The sequence below is a fragment of the Gadus chalcogrammus genome, chromosome 2 (genome assembly GCF_026213295.1).
Source record: "Gadus chalcogrammus isolate NIFS_2021 chromosome 2, NIFS_Gcha_1.0, whole genome shotgun sequence".
Taxonomy (NCBI): Eukaryota; Metazoa; Chordata; class Actinopteri; order Gadiformes; family Gadidae; genus Gadus; species Gadus chalcogrammus.
In genome coordinates, this window is record NC_079413.1 from 21,045,384 (window position 1) to 21,062,224 (window position 16,841).

At 49.9% G+C, this 16,841-nt stretch overlaps 1 protein-coding gene across 1 annotated transcript in view; it reads left to right on the forward strand.

The window, feature by feature from the left end:
* The window catches only part of grin2ca (glutamate receptor, ionotropic, N-methyl D-aspartate 2Ca), a 30,947-nt gene extending 19,071 nt beyond the window's left edge, over positions 1-11,876 (forward strand). Inside the window, 5 exon segments of the mRNA XM_056606589.1 lie at positions 5,573-5,733; positions 6,587-6,774; positions 7,443-7,675; positions 9,961-10,515; positions 10,518-11,876. Coding sequence (XP_056462564.1) covers positions 5,573-5,733; positions 6,587-6,774; positions 7,443-7,675; positions 9,961-10,515; positions 10,518-11,876 — 2,496 coding nt within the window.
* Positions 11,877-16,841: the final 4,965 nt, after the last annotated feature.

Genomic DNA, 16,841 nt, shown 5'->3' on the forward strand with positions numbered 1-16,841 from the left:
TAGGCACCCTAGGGACCCGATAGGCACCCTAACCCTTGGTGGGTGGTGGGGAAGGGGAGGGGAAAGGGAGGGAGGATGAGATGGAGAGGGAAGGAGAGAGGGAGGGAGAAAGGGAGGGAGTGATGGGGGGCGAGGGAGGGAGAGGTGGGGGGCAGAGAGGATAAGAGAGAGGGAGGGGGAGAGAGAAAAGAGAGAGGGAGTGAGGGAGGGAGGATGAGATGAGAGGGAGGGAGAGAGGATGGGAGAGAGGGAGGGAGAGAGGATGGGAGAGAGAGAGGATGGGAGAGAGGGAGGGGGAGATGTCGGGAGAGAGGATGGGAGAAAGGGAGGGGAGAGAGGGAGGGAGAGAATCAGGGAGAGATGGAGGTAAGGGGGGATAGAAAAAGAGCATGATAAGGGGAGGGAGAAAGTGAGAGAGAGATCATTGCATCTGTAATCTTATCTTTAGCTTCCCCCTCTATCTCGCATGTGTGTGGGTTTAGTTTGGAGTGGTGCATATAAGTCTGTAGATATGTGTGCACATGTGTGTCTGTGTCTGTGTATTTTGTACAATGTGTGTATCCAAGTTGTGTACTTCATGTAGTAAAAAAAACAGCTTAAAGAGAAACACAACCTAAACTCAGAGTCACAACATCACACTGCAATGAAAAAACAATTTACACGTTTCCTCTGGGGAGGTAAGTTCCTGTTGAACCTCTGAAACAAGACATTAGGTTAGTTTTCTAGGAGAGACTGGAGGGGATTAGGGAGGGAGAGAGAGAGAGAGAGAGAGGGAGAGAGAGAGAGAGAGAGAGAGAGAGAGAGAGAGAGAGAGGGAGAGAGGGAGAGATTAATCCCAACCCACTCCTATGACCGGCTGCATTACCCATTAGAGGGAGGGAGAGTGTGAGATGGGGAACAAGGGAGAGAATGAGATTGAGAATTTAAGGGAGGGTGAGATGAATAAACATAATGCAGGTGAGGGGGAGAGAGAGAGAGAGAGAGAGAGAGAGAGAGAGAGAGAGAGAGAAAGAGAGAGAGAGAGAGAGAGAGAGAGAGAGAGAGAGAGAGAGAGAGAGAGAGAGAGAGAGAGAGAGGGAGAGAGAGAGAGAGAGAGAGAGAGAGAGAGAGAGAGAGAGAGAGAGAGAGAGAGAGAGAGAGAGAGAGAGAGACGAGAGAGAGAGAGAGAGAGAGAGGAGAGAGAGAGAGAGAGAGAGAGAGAGAGAGAGAGAGAGAGAGAGAGACAGACATATAGAGATAGAGGGGACAGAAGAAGAGAGAAATGCAGAAAAAAATGATAGAGAAAAAAAGTCTGAAGGAGTCATTCAAAGCCTGACTCCATTTCCCCTTCTATTTTTACTCGTCTTGAGTCATCCCCGCGCCTCGTCCCGACTCGGCAAACGGGCCAATAGGAAACGACCTTGGTCGGCAAGCGCTTGTGAGGACGCGTCGTCACAGAGATTGTCCTCGGGGGGGTCACACGTGCGATTGCATCACAGTGGTCGTCGTGGCGATCACCTTCCCGGGATTTATTGAAAGTCGCGGTGTGAGAGCTGCGTGCGGTCGCCTTGGCGGCGGGGCCGAGTCCTTGTGTTAGGGGGGTAATTTATGACATCATCAGGCGGCTGATGACCTCCGCGGGTCGCGTGCGCAGAATGAGAGATGTTAATATTAGGGGAACGCGGGGAGGCGGCCCCCCTAGTGTGCGGGTGGTGGCGACAGAACGAGGGAGGGACATGGGTTCCGATCACATGGTCCATATATTGGGCTGGCTTAGGTAGAACGAGGTAGCGTGGGTTGACCTGTAACTAGAAGGTTGCTAGTTTGATCCCCGGTTCAGGAGTTGGAGCAGGTTGAACTGTAACGGGAAGGTTGCTAGTTCGGTCCCTGGCCCAGGAGGTATCGGGGATGACATGTAACAGGAAGGTTGCTAGTTCGATCCCCGGCACCTGCTAGCACCTGCGAGTGTCGAGGTTTCCCTGAGCAAGACATCACCTTGCATGGTTGCCTCCGCTGTGAATGTCTGTATGTCTGTAAGTCGCTTTGGGTAGAAGTGTCTGCTGGAATGTAAATGTACTTTTTTCACATTGTCATATTCTTCGTTAAAAAATGTCCAACCGTGAAGCAAGAGATAAGTGTTGTCGCATTAGAAGTCCTAGTAGGAGGAACCGGAGCCTCCGGGTCTTTATTTCGCACCCCCCTCCCCCCAACACCAGCAGTCCCCTGCCATCCCTAGTCCTCTAAACTAGTGTTAGGGCCCTTACATAGTCGACGCGAGCGACGCGCGTAAACGACGTGAGTGACGCGAGCGACGCGCTTCCTTTCATAGTCTACACAGCATACGCGAACGTCGCGGGCAATGCATGACATGCAATACACCACTCACGCCATGGGTGGCAGCAGAGTCACGGTGTTTTCGCGGGGGGACGTTCCAGGTGACGTTCCGATCAAAGTGGCTACGGAAGATGAGTGATGAAGCGCAGAGATATGCGGTGGTATGTGCGCCCTTTAAATACCACACGATATCAGGATGGGGAATTTGTTTCTCTGGTGCTTCCAATGCGACGCATGGACGAGGAGAGGCATTTCCAGTATTTTCGGATGTCGGCGCCAAAGTTTGATGATCTCCTTTCGCGAGTCATCCGATATCTTCCCGACTCACCAAAACCGGCCCTTGTCAGGGAGCAGCTGGCAGATTATTTTTTGTCAGATGCTGGCGTGTTTCCCCACCAGTACAATGTGCTACGATTGGGTATGCGCACTGACCAATAAATGTATATACATTGGACTTGGAAGCATGACTTTTGATTCATTAGTTATCATGTTACACAAGTTACCTAATTTGGTTTACGTCAAACTCATTAATTCATATCCATATAAAATGTTTATACAACGAGCTATTGCCTTGACAGATGAATGAATTATTTAAGTGTAGGCCTATAGCCAAAGGCTTTAAGCTATAGCGCATAATGTCCACAGAAATTATATGGTAGGCAACATTATTAGAGAAAAGGGGTTTATTTATCAAATACAGAAAATAGTCCCACCATACACGCACACATTTTTCATTCACTACACACTCACGCTTTCAAATTTCATTCACTCAAAGAGGCTACTGAACTTATGTTTCACACAGAACATGAACATTTATGTTTCACATAGAACGTGAACTCAAAACATTACGTAATTAATTCAAATAGGCTAATTCTAAAACAAATAAGGCCAGCAATAGAACGAATATCGGGTGACAAGAAGATCATTCAAATGGCTCACAATCCCGCATCAGCTGTCTGATGTCGCGCATCAAAATAGCACTTTGACCCTGTGGAAGGGTTCGCATAAATTGGCTCAGATAAAAGTAAGTTAGTAAAAGAGACGTCAAGTCATTCTTATCACGTTCCCGCATCCTCTCATATGTTCTTCTGTAAATATAACCTATAGTAGTAATAATGTACAATATTTGCAGTATCGCCCCCACCGACAACGCTTGGTATTGCATGGTTCGGCGCGTCGCGTATCAAAAATTTGGAGGACGCGTTTTGCTACGCTTCGACGCTTAATGGCGGCCGAAGCGTCGCGTAGCGTAGCTTTTTGGACGCGTAGCGTAGCGTTGCGTCGACTATGTAAGGGCCCTTAGTGCGGTTAGCCTCATCACCATGGTAACCACAAGGTTGCAGGGCAATCTTCCAAGCGCCTCTCCTCGACCTTGATTTCTTTTGACCTTTGACCTTGACCATGAAAACCAAGGCTGGGCATTGGTTCTGAAACACTTGGGGGTAGAAAGTGGTGACCCGCCCAGAGGGCTGTGGGCTCGCATCTTGATCCGACAAATCAAACCCCTAGACTCGCTTCTCCCGGCTACGGCGAAAGACATGCGCTCGTGTCCAGCATAATGAAAGTGGGTCTGTGTTTCACGTTCTTACAATTTACATTTAGGACATTTAGTACAATTTTGAGAAGCAACAATATATCGCTGTGGGTACATTACGGATGTTCATAGAACCAAGAGCTGAGCCCTAACAATCGCTAGGTTAACCCATTCCCCGTGTACAACAAAGATAGCTAGGATAAGATGCTACAACATGCTCAGTCCTTTTTTTTAAGTGCAAGGACGTACAACATAATATAAGTGGCTAAGAGGGGTCGAGGTGGTCTAGGTGAACTCTGAACATCCATACGTCCAATGCATCCATGATCCCACTCTAACCGAACAGCAGGAATACCGTGACGATAACGTTGATTTCCATCCTTTTACTGGCCTACATTCGTCTGGAGCTAATGAACAAGGCAGCGCTTTCTAATGTCAGTAATGCCACGCCTGTCCTCTCTCTATGGGCGTATTAAGAGGAACATGGCCCAGCGCCCCCACCCCTAAGGCGTCGTATGTATGGATGAGTTGAGGAATGGCAGTTGGCTTGATGAGGAAGAGGGGAATCGTTGTTTTTTTTCCCAGGAGCCTGGAGCTAACCGTGGCCTTGACTCGACTCTGCTCCTGATAGCCTGGGTACTCCAGTCAGAGTGATGGCGAGAGGGAGAGAGAGAGGGAGAGAGAGGGAGATAAACGTTCGTGCCCACCGTACAGCAATCTCGACTTTAGGGAGGGGCGGGTTGAATGCTGAGCAGATTCGCCGGCCGCTAGCGTCGTGTTAATCTCTCTTTGCTTCAGATCAAAGGTTGGCTTTTTGTGGTTTCGGGTTCAGATTCTTCACTCTACTGAGGAGGAGACCCTGAACCGGTAGAACGGCACCATGGTGTATCGGGGAACCGGTCGACCAAATCGCAGCCATATGCTCGTTCTCTGATCCGATCTTTGCCACCATGCATTGGGAAATGTATAGACATGGTGGACTAGCGATCAACATGAGATGGGTGTTCGGCCGGGGTTTTGATATCGTCACGTGACATAGTTATTATTATAACAAACAGCCATTAACATGCAGGGATGCAGTTTTAGCTTTTCCTCTTTCCGTTTTCTAGTTTCAAATCAAAGCCACCATGATCCGATTTATAATTTCCCCTGGGGATCAATAAATGATACATCTATATCTATCCATATATCCGACCTACGTCTAGTCGTGGCAGTTTATTTGCAAAACATTGCGTCTAGGATAGATGAGACTTCTCAATGCAAAAAAGCACACAATAGTTATAGACAATTAACTTATTTTAATATATGCATACACTAGTCTCCTCCCTATCAGAGTGAGCCGAGGATAATGTTTCACAGAGCTATTTAAACAGTTCCCCCCTTCCAACAATGCAGTTGTAAAGCATCATATCAGGGAAATGTTTACAGAGTTGCCTGTGTTCTCATCAAGTAGAAGGATGCATAAGGGGATCCCTGCTCAATTGTGAACGGTTCACCCCAGGCACAAAGATTAATGTTAGATTACACTAGGAGCAGGTGGGGAGGCTAGACAATACAAGGAATAGGAACCAAAGCTTTAATGATTAAAAGGAAACAACATATGGATTTTCCAATCACAGTTTTCATCTCGTTCCTCCCCTGACGAGGTCCGCAGTACAAACCAGCGACATTAACCGGGAATGTTCCGGATTGCCTTCTCCTTTCCCCCCCCCGTTTTTTGTACAGTTTCAAAAGCCGCAGGAGCAGTACCCTCCGTTCCGCTTTGGGACGGTCCCAAATGGCAGCACGGAGAGGAACATAAGGAGCAACTACCCGGAGATGCACTCGCACATGGTCAAGTACAACCAGAAAGGGGTGGAGGACGCCCTGAACAGTCTGAAAACAGGGTAGGTGGCTGCCAGCACACAGGACGCAATGGAAAGGAGAAGGCTATTATTACACCAGGAAACACAAGGGAGGTTATCAAACAGGAAACGAGTGGAGGAGAGGGGAAAAATGGGATGGAAAAAGTGCAGGGGGATGTGTTTAGTGTGCTGAGTGGAAAATGTGTTCAGGATATCAGATTTTGTTTTTGTGTTTTACTGCAAACAAACCGGAGGTGAAAATGTTCTTCAAAGAGAATATTTTATTTCCTGTGATTATTAATCTGAAACACTATATAAGATTGTATTAATGGTATAAACGTTCCTATCTGCTCTACTGTTACCATTACCCGGGTAAGGGCTTGTAATCCCTTGCGGTATTGTTAGAAGCTTTGGATCAAAGCTTCCATTAAATGTCATATACAGCTGTAAAACCTTTTTCTCTTTCAACAATTTCTATAATGAAGCGTACGTATCGATTGATAACAAGGTGTTTCAAAACACCTCCACTAACAGTGTCTCACATACCTCCACCTGTGGTCCCTCTCTTCCCCCTTCTCTCTCCTCCCTCTCTCTCCATCCCCTAACCCTCCACTCTCTCCATCCACTCTCTCCACCATCTCTCTCCTCTCTCCCCTCCCTCCCTCCACCTCTACCCCTCTGCACTCCATCATCTCTCTCCTTCCTCTCTCCTCCCTCTCTCTCTCCATCCCTTACCCCTCCTCTCTCCACCCTCTGTCTCCACCCTCTCTCTCCTCCCTCTCTCTCCATCCTCTGCCCCTCCTCTACTCCTCCTCTCTCTCCATCCTCTCTCTCCTCTCTCTCCCTCCTCTCTCTCCCTCCTCTCCCTCCATCCTCTCGGCCCTATCTCCTGCAGGAAGCTGGACGCGTTCATCTACGACGCGGCCGTTCTGAACTACATGGCCGGCAAGGACGAGGGCTGCAAGCTGGTGACGATCGGCAGCGGAAAGGTCTTCGCCACCACGGGCTACGGCATCGCCCTGCAGAAGGAGTCCCGGTGGAAGCGTCCCATCGACTTGGCGCTGCTTCAGTTCCTAGCAGATGGTAAACGGCACTGTGTTGAATACCGGGCCCTTACTGTAACACTGGGCCCTTCGGCAGTATCGAGGCTCTGGCGGTGGTGTGTGTCGCTGCAGTTTTGTTCCTTTTTTGTCACGGTGAGACTGAAGGGCAAATGGAAATTGGAAGGAGGTGGTGCACTACAGCTACGTCTCAGTGGTTACAACTGATTCACAGGGAGAGGGTACTTAGCACTTTAGGGTGTTTAGTGTTGCAGTGTACGTAGCAATATGTCAATGTACTAAAAGAGGGTGGATAAATAGGGTAAATGAAGGTTAAATTAATAAATAACAAAGGTATGTTAGTGCTTCCAAGAGGCACTTGACCAACAAAACAACCCAAATCATCCCAAAGATCAGTTTTGTAGCCTGTCTCATGTGAGGGTACTTAGCATGTTAGGGTTTTTAACATGTTAGGGTAGCTAGCATTCGAGGGAACTTAGAAGTTTTGGTTATTTAAAATGTGACGGAACTTAGCATGTTAGGGTATTTAACATGTTAGGGTACTTAGCACGTTATCATACTTGCATGTTTGCGCACCGAAAGAACACCTTATTACTTGCCTCTTACATGAAAAGTATTACAGAATTAAAGTTGCCTTGCCTTGCCTAAACTAAACAAACGTCATTCACCGAGCGACCGATTCCCCGCCAGGCGACACGCAGAAGCTGCAGACGGTGTGGCTGACGGGCATCTGTCGCAACGAGAAGAAGGAGGTGATGAGCACCAAGCTGGACATCGACAACATGGCCGGGGTGTTCTACATGCTGCTGGTGGCCATGGGCCTCAGCCTGTTGGTCTTCTCCTGGGAGCACCTGCTCTACTGGAAGCTGCGGCACTCGGTGCGCGACTCGGACCGCCTCGACTTCCTGCTGGGCATCAGTAGGGTGAGTGCCGGACTGAAAGGGTGGGAAGGTCATCGGACGACCTTGTGTTGAGTTGAGGATTAATCGGCACCTATTGTTATTCACAACCTTCATCCCCAATGTGGTGATGACCATCCATAAAATATTATACCAGGGACAACGTTTTACTGCGGATTTAATAAAAAAACGAGCCATATAATTGCAGCAATAAATGCCCCCTCATCGTGAACACGAGACATTGACAGCGTTTTTTAAAGTAAAAAATATATTTGTTATATTTCTATTAGAAAATGAGAAAGTAAAGTGATAAATACAAATATTTTCAGAGATAACATCAGAGAACCCAGAAACAAACAACATCATCTCACTCTACTGTCTCTTTCCGAAAGTATAAGAAAAAGGGGTTTGACCCATCGTCAGACAAGCGTCCCGCTCTCTCCAGAATCCCAGGGTCGTCAATATGTCCCGACTCGGTGGCCACGGGCTGTAAACCTCTCAATTATCGCTTCTCGCTTCGCATAATAATGTCTGGAGAAGACGAATGATCAAGGCTTTAAGAATACTTGAGGGGGTTACGTGAGGTATTGAAGGTAGCTGAGGTCAGAGACAGCCCACTGCTGAAGGAGTGAAATAATATTTGTACGTCTGTATGTGGATGTATTTATTTTGTATGTGTGTGTGTGTGTGTGCAGGTGTGCACATATATGTGTAGTACTATAAATGTACTGTATGTACTCCCTATATGTATGGATGTACGTGGCGATCCTTAACTTTGGACATTGCATCATAAGAGCCACCCTTGTTTGTTTCTGCTAAAGTGTGACGGATAACTGCACTTTTAAGTTAACTTAATCCACGCAGTGTCCCGATAAATACAGTCTCAGTTAAAACACGTCCAGTCTTCTCGCTGAGGAGTCCATAGGTTAAGACTACACAACTACTGGCCGCCGTGTAGTAGTTCAAACACAAGCAGAGGACTACAAAACCACTAACGCCAATCATAATCAGATGAACCATCAACCATCAAATGAGCAAACAGCCATAAAACAAGTAAACAGAACCACCTACCTCTGTGTGCAGTGTGATTCCTCAGAAAGGGAATTTAAATTGCCCCATTAGCGAAGCCTTCTTCTGAGAGTGTTTACAGCAGCAAGAGGTGGCGATTAAGCATTCTGCATCAACATCCGTATTTGGGGGGGGGGATTGAAATGGAGAACTGGGGAATCGAACAAAGCAGGCGCGCGATCTGCAAGTCATTCTTCGACACGCATGAGGAGTTGTGAGGAAACGAGTGGCATGGCTGAGATGTTTCACAACACCGCTGATGGAGCTCTCAGAGGCGGCGGTGTGACACTGCCATCTAACTCTTTTAATGACACTGCTCCTTCTAATTGTGCCCACTTCATCTCTCCGGGGGAACTCAGAGATGAGCTTGAAGTGACATTGAAGCACCATAAATACTAATAAACGAAGCAGTATACCCAACCCACGTGCCATGCACATAATTTCAAACTTTTCTCATTTGAACTTGTTTTATAGCGTGAACAATGCCAGGTGTATTCTCTTTGCCGAGGGTGAGGGAGTGTTATTCTTCGGGTTCATTTTTCCACGTCAGCAAACCCATACCTACTATTCATGGCACTTTGGATAAAGCATCTGCCATAGGATTAATAGTAGTAAAACAGTAAATGGTACTAAAGGCGATGTACCCACAGCGACTCACGTTGTATTCCCAGTTAAGCACTCTGCTCAAATTGATCTTGATGTTGATGCAATTGTTTAAAGCTCAATTCTTCTTCTTGCTGTGCGGTTTCTATCTGATGAAGCACTTTGCCTCGCCGTTCTCCACGGAAAGCTCTACAAGCAATGTTTGGATTGGGACAACATAATTAAAAAACATGCTTTGTAATTAACATTTACATTTAGGGCTTTTAGCAGATGCTTTTATCCAAAGCGACTTACAAGTACATTGGTCAGTTGAAAGAGAAGCAACAATATCGCTGTCGGTACATCAAGGATGTTCATAGAACCAAGTGCAAGGCACTAACAATTGCTAGGTTAACCCATTCCCTATACACAACAAAGATAGGTAAGATAAGATGCTATCCAATGTTCAGTACTATTTTTAAGTGCAAGGCACTTTAAGTGCAACAAGTGCGTACATTAAGTGCCAGGACGTACAACATACAATAAGTGCGTAAGATGTGTTGTGATGTGAACAAAGGCGCCATGCTTAGGGTCCCACCCCGTTAGGCGTTCACCGGTCCTCGACGCACCCTAACGTGCGCTGCGTGCTCCATATACAGGGCATCTACAGCTGCTTCAACGGCGTGGAGGAGAGCGACCACAACGGCAGCCTGCAGAACCCCGACGTCACGGCCAACTACACGCAGGCCAACATGCTGAAGATGCTGAGGACGGCCAAGGACATCGTGTCGTCGGCGCGCGTGGAGAACTCCCTGGACAACGCCACCAAGACGCTGGAGAGCTGGAGCCGGCGGGGCGGGGCCGACGGCGCGCGGGTCGCCGGCCCGCCGGCCCGCATCGCCACCTCGGCGGCGGACATGTGCCATGTCGGCGGCCGCGTGCCCTACATCTCCAGCATCTCGGACCACCCGCCCATGTTCCCCCAGAGGTCGCTCACGCCGACCCTGCCCGGCGGCGGGGGGGGCCACTACGGGGACAGCGGGCTGGTCCAGCCCCTGCTGCTGGACCAGGCCCGGGGCCGGCCCGTCCCGCTGCGCTACACCCTCCCGGCGCGGGGGGGCGGGGCCGCCGGCCACATGCTGGAGAGGACCCTCCCCATCTCCAGCCTCAGCAGCCCCCACCTCGCCATGCGGGACCCGGGCACCCCCGGCGGCGCCGCCCCCACCCCCACCCCCACCACCACCACCTGCTGCACCACCACGGGGGCAGCGGGGGCCGGCTCTACCTGGACGGCCAGCCCCGGCACCACCACCACCTCCCGGTCGCCGCCGCCGCCGCCACGGCCGCCTCCTCCTCCGCCTACCTCCCCTACCGGGAGTTCCAGGTGCCCGACATCTACGTGGAGCACCGGGGGGCGCTGCGCAGGAAGTTCAGCTACCCGCCCGACTGCGTGAGCCGCAAGAAGCGGCCGCACAGCTACGTGTTTGACGGCGGGCTGCGGCCTAACGATTACGACGAGCCCACCGCCTGCCTGGCCGAGCTGCGGGCCAATCACCTGCTGGGGAACCACGCCCCCCTGGTGGCCACCGCCACCGCCGCCGCCGCTCACTACCCGGGCCACGCCGCCAGCTGCAACTCGTGCATGAAGCCGTACCTGGAGGCGTACCCGGAGCCCGACGGGGACGACGCGCCGCTGCTGGGGAAGGACAAGATGAACCGCCGCGCCTCCTTCCTCAAGGCCACCTGGGGCGGCGACCGCATCCGGCAGGTGGACGAGACCAAGGCCTCGGCGGGGGCGGGGCCGGGCGCGGCGGGGGCGTCGGCCTCCCCGGCCACCCGGGCGCTGGTGGGGGAGGTGCCGGACCTGTTCCCCCGCGGCGTGGTGACGGCGGCCCGGGCCAAGCAGCCCAAACACCACGCGGCCCAGCGGCACAAGATGTACGGCAGCCTGGGCAACAACCTGTCCTGCTTCCCCCTGGCGGCCGAGCCCGCCTACCTGGACCCCGCCCACATGGGCTCCTTCCCCTACAAGCAGAAGCTGCGCTACTACGAGTCCACGGGCCGGCTGCCGTCGTACCGCGAGGCGCTGCTCCACAACCTGCCGCCCACGGCCGCCGCCACCGCCACCCTGCGGCGCTCCTCGTCCTCGGCCACCGTGGTGCACAGACACTACTCCACCTACCTGAACGCCTACACCGACCTGCCCGTGTACGTGGGGCCGCTGGCGCAGGGCCACGCCCACTTCTACGACGCCACCAAGGAAGCCTGCCACCTGTTCCCCTGCGGCGGCGGCGGCGGGCTGGGCCACGCCCACTGTCCCGAGACGGTGGCGTTGGCGCAGGCCCGCGCGGCCGGCGGCGGTGGCGGCGGCGGCGGCGGGGCGGACAGGGGGGCATCGGCGGGGGGGCCCGGCCAGAACAGCGTGCTGATGCGGAGCTACGACGGCTCGGGGACGCGGGAGGAGCTGGGAGGGGCGTGCGGGAACAGGGAGAGGCGGCAGGTGCTGGTGGCCCAACGGGTGAACATTGTGCCAAAGCCCTGGGGGAGGGTCTCCAGCCTGGAATCCGAGGTGTGAGAGGACCCCCGATGCCTCCCCTAGACTCAGCCCTGGGTCTCCGGTCAGAGGTCGGGGGTTCTCCATGCCTCCCCTAGACTCAGCCGAACGGTCTCCAGTCTGGAGTCAAAGGTGCTCCAGTCTGGAGCCAAGCCTCCTCTAGACTCAACACTCTGGATTCAGAGGCTTGAGGAGGAGGAGGGTCCTCTTCATCCTCTGCTCAAAGCAAAAATCGAAACTGTTCCAGGAACCGGGAGGACGCTGCTCTGCACGTTGGTGCAATAACATCCCTGGCTGCTGTGAGAGAGTACATGGGAGTACTTGCTCCAAAGGGGGGTCTGAGGAGTCGAGGAATGGAGGGAGAGGTGTACTGAGGGATGGAGGGACGGCTATACTGAGGGTGGTGTGGGAGAGGTGGACTGAGGGTGGGGTGGAAGCCAGAGGAGAGTACGATGGACGGATATGTAACGACCGTGGGACTGCGTCATGCCGAGTGAATGGGGGGGGGGCGGGGGGGAGTATTAAGGGCGGTCACAAATAATAACTAATAAAAAAAAAGGAATTGATGAATAGTATTTAATACAATTTAATCTAATGGCTTATTATTTAAAGGATTATTTTAGAAACGCTGTCTTGCTGTGTGTGTGGGAGATCCGGGGAAGTATATATATACGGTTGCTTCTCACTGGGAATATGAGTTCAGATATATATATATATATATATATATATATATATATATATATATTCTACCTTTTTCGTTTTCGGTACGTCTTGTCATTTAAATTTAGAAGAACGTATTTTCAAAATTTCATTTAAAAAATTATTTAAAAAATCATAAGCGACTAATTTTTGGAGTGAAACCATGGGATCGAACGTCTTCCAGAGGCTTTTCCAGCCCAGTATTCCCGGATGTGGTCTGCTCTCTGATCCAGCTTTTTCACCCTCTGGAGTATACACGGAATCTTGTCGCGTTTTGGACCCCAGTTTTAAAAAGGGAAACTACGATATATATACATATATATATGAATAACTGCGTCTGTATTTCCATTGTTACACTTTCTCTTTAATAAAGGACTGAGGCTGTCTCTCACAAGCCTTTTGGAATCGGCTCCTATGTCCATTTTGTTGATGTCTTCGGGGGGCGGGGAGAGATAAGGTGAAGCGATGCGGTGAAGAGACAAAGTTAAGAGATTAGCTTTAAGATATATGGAGATAAGCTTATATTAGATAAAAGCTGATGAAGGCCTTGGGGGATCTGTGTTGCTGCTGCCGTGATAGACGACAGAGAACAATATGAGTACAAAAATTGGATGTCAGTCTGTTGATAACATGTGGGAGAATCAGTGCATGACTCGTTTAATATATGAAACCGAAAGGCGTCGATAGAACGGATGTCACTGTCTCGCGCGGCTCAACGCTAGCTCGCGCTAAGTGGAATTTGATTTTGTGACAGGGAGATTCCCTTCCTTTAGCGACAGCGTTAGAATAAACGCTCCAGTCGCTGATAAACACATCAGTCCTCCCAGCTTATCTCCGTTGCTTTGTTATTGCATACGAAAGATAAATGTTCCCGCCGAATCCGGTAGCTCGGGCCCGGCCCCAACGCTAACCGCTTCACGCTCGCGGAGCTAGCGCTGTTAAAACAACGCGCCGAGTCATCAGTTCATCCCGACAAGTCTGGATCCACACCCCCCTCTCCCCCCTCAGTCCAATCTGAAGCCTCTCACGAGGAAGGAGCCATTTTGCCGTTTACCTTTTCTCTGGGTTGTTTGGCAGCCCGCACCAGGGAATTACAGTCCTGTTTGAGTTTGAATGTGAACGAAAGTCATATTCGTAATAATTTGCCGATGGTGTTTCTCTGTGTTGTAAGATTTGGTTGAAACTTGTGTAATGACATTGGGCTGCACCGTCGTGGAAATTGTTTGACTGACTCCCACCTAAAACGGTTTGGGTCCTTGTGTCCTTTAGCAAGATGGCCGGTCGCTAGGTGCTCACAAATGACCTGTAGCTAATTTAGTCAAACTGACTATTGGTACAAGCGTCCTGAATAATCAATGCTTAATAATATAAAAGACACTCAAAAATAACAGAAAAAGTCTGTTTTACTGGTAAACCATTGAGGACGAGGTATCAAAGATGTGTGTGGTCATGGATATACAGGATAATGAACACCTAAGCAGACTGTTGTGGTGGATTTTGGTGATTTATTACGACGCTGCTTCCATTTAATAACAAAACTAAATGGAACTCGATGTTCCATACGATGAACAACTTTCATCAACTTAATTCTTGCGAGCTAGTTAGAGGATATCAGACTCAACTAGCATACAAAAGCTATACATTACACGTAGACATGCTTTTGGCAGTGTTTAACATTATTATTATTTATGTAGGCCTATATTTATTTAGTACACAAATTAGACTTACAGCTTTTCAAATGACGATCACCATAGTGTGATAATCCTAATGTTCAACACTTTATAAGAAAGGAGAGAAGGACGTCTTGAAGGACCTATGAATCACACACACGTTCCTTTGGACTCATAAACATGCAAACCCCCCCCCACTTCACTGGCTGCTACCCCCTAGTGCAGGAGAAATTGGGTTATGAATCATCCGTTACTACCGATCCTTGAGGCTACAGTTGCAGGAACCGTGAGCGAGGAATATTATTCGACCCCAACTGAAAACTGTTTCCCCCATTCAGCTCTGACCATCGGTTGTAACAGCATCGGGTGTAATTATGTGTCGCTACTCCAATGTTGCAGGTGCCGACAAGGTTGTAGTGAAAGTTGATATTTAACCATGAGAGAAAATCAACCATGACGTTAGAAAGAAATGCCTTAATGGTAAAAGGCCTTTAGCAGATATCCATAAGTGTGCTAACCACTGATGAAACGTCATTTGTCTCCTCTGGTATCGTGGGTCTAGGTATTGTAATGGTTGCCCTGAGGGACTTTGAGATGAATAAATGGGGCTCCGAGAGTGTTCAGTATTAGCAAAACGTGCGTCGTTATTCATTCCACCTTATTGATTGTTCTCTCGTTCGCTGTCCCGCGGCAATAGTGCCAATAGCATGGGAAGTATTTGGATACAATCCTATGCTAGAGCATATCAGAATTTTAAAGGTATGACTCGAAGAATGGCAAAGAGTCAACACGTGGTTCATTCAGAGCTACAAGGGGAATGGACAAGCACTCTGGAGGTGGTTCATGAAACATCTCCCGGATCTAGGCAACAATTCAGTCTATATGTGGGCGGAATGGTAAATAAGCCACACCTGTAAGCACTACAAATATGTGGTTCAATCGGGGTACTGACTTTAGGTTAACGTTAATATCTCCTCGTCTATTCAAGGCATAGAATAATTTAATTGGCATCACCGCCGAGGCAGTAACACCTCGTGGCTACAAATCCTCCCCTCTCTCTTCCTCAACAGCCTTTCCCATGTCTCGTTACTGCCTACCAAGACCCATCAGCACTTTATTAAAAATGAAAAGGCTTTCGTTTCTCTATGTTAATCTGGGCTCCGCATGGGGCAGGGAGACTGCCGGGACCCTTTGCACATTCTTCAAGGTCTTCCTCAAGGTCAGCGGCTCCGCACGGCTCCGGCAAACTCTGCTCCAAAGTCTCTGACTCTTTCTCCGACGCCTCCGGCTCTCAGGATCATTAAAACCTTGATTTGTAATCGAGAACGCGGAGAGATTAACGCCACGAGCGGCTAATAGGCGTGGGAACCGCCTTTTCCTCTTCAACCGACTCGTGTGCCCCCCTGCCGTGAGTCACCGCAGGATGCGAACCCATTGAGTCGTAGGCGAGAGAATAGATATTTTTTTGCCGTTTTCCATGTTTTTTTAATGACCGTCGGTCCGAACCGTACGCGCTGACACGTGACGAATGTTCTCACTCCTGCTCACGCTCCGACATCTGCTCTCCTCTTTGAAACGAAAACGAAATCCACGAGAGAGGGAGAGAGACAGAGATAAGGGGAACAACAAAGCCAGACACTGCGCGACAACTCCTCTCTCTGTGTCACTGCATCAACACAGAGTGCAGCATTATATCCATCTCCGACCTCTGGGAATATTTCTATGAATTCAATTTTACTCTCCATTTCCCTCGGACCGCTGATACATATTTAACGGTTCCCTCCCTCTCTCTCTCTCCCTCCCTCTCTCTCCCTCTCTCACTCCCTCTCTCCCTCTCTCTCCATCCCTTCAGTTAAAGTACTTCTTTCCCCACCGACAGTCAGACAGGAAGTAGTGTGTAGGAGTGTGAACCCCGGGGGAGCAGCTTTAGAGGATGTTCAGTCGGTTCGGCCGACATCACCTTCTCATAATCTCATGTCCCTTCCCTTACACCGCAACAAGGGGGTGGGAGGAACGACAAACTGGACGCTTTTCCCCAGGGTCGGAGAGTCGTCTCTCGACTTTTGTTGTCAGTTGTCCGTGAGCCTCAGAGGTTTGGGTTCCCAACACTCTCTGAATCCCAAAGCACACGGCTGGGTAATTTTTTTTCGCAGTTACATTCAGGCTCCTGGTGGTTTAATCAGGATAAACAATCTGATTCAGTTAATTTTTTTGGGTGGCGCTACGAATATGAGGTAGAAGTCGCAAGCCCTCTGACCGTCGGGATTAAGTCTGATCATCGGTGAGCAGGATAGTGTTTAGCGGTTATGTGGTTGGAGTTTCTTGGTTCGATTCCCAATGAGAGATAACAGAGGGGGCGTCGCTCTCGGGACCCAATTAGAACACGGTTGATTAGCTAATCACTAAAAAACTCTAACTCCCTCGTCTTCAAGCCACGCACGTCCCGTTATCACACTCAACCCCACACACACTCACTCACTCACTCACTCACTCACTCACTCACTCACTCACTCACTCACTCACTCACTCACTCACTCACTCACTCACTCACTCACTCACTCACTCACTCACTCACTCACTCACTCACGCTCACACACGCTCATAGAAGCTGTGCACC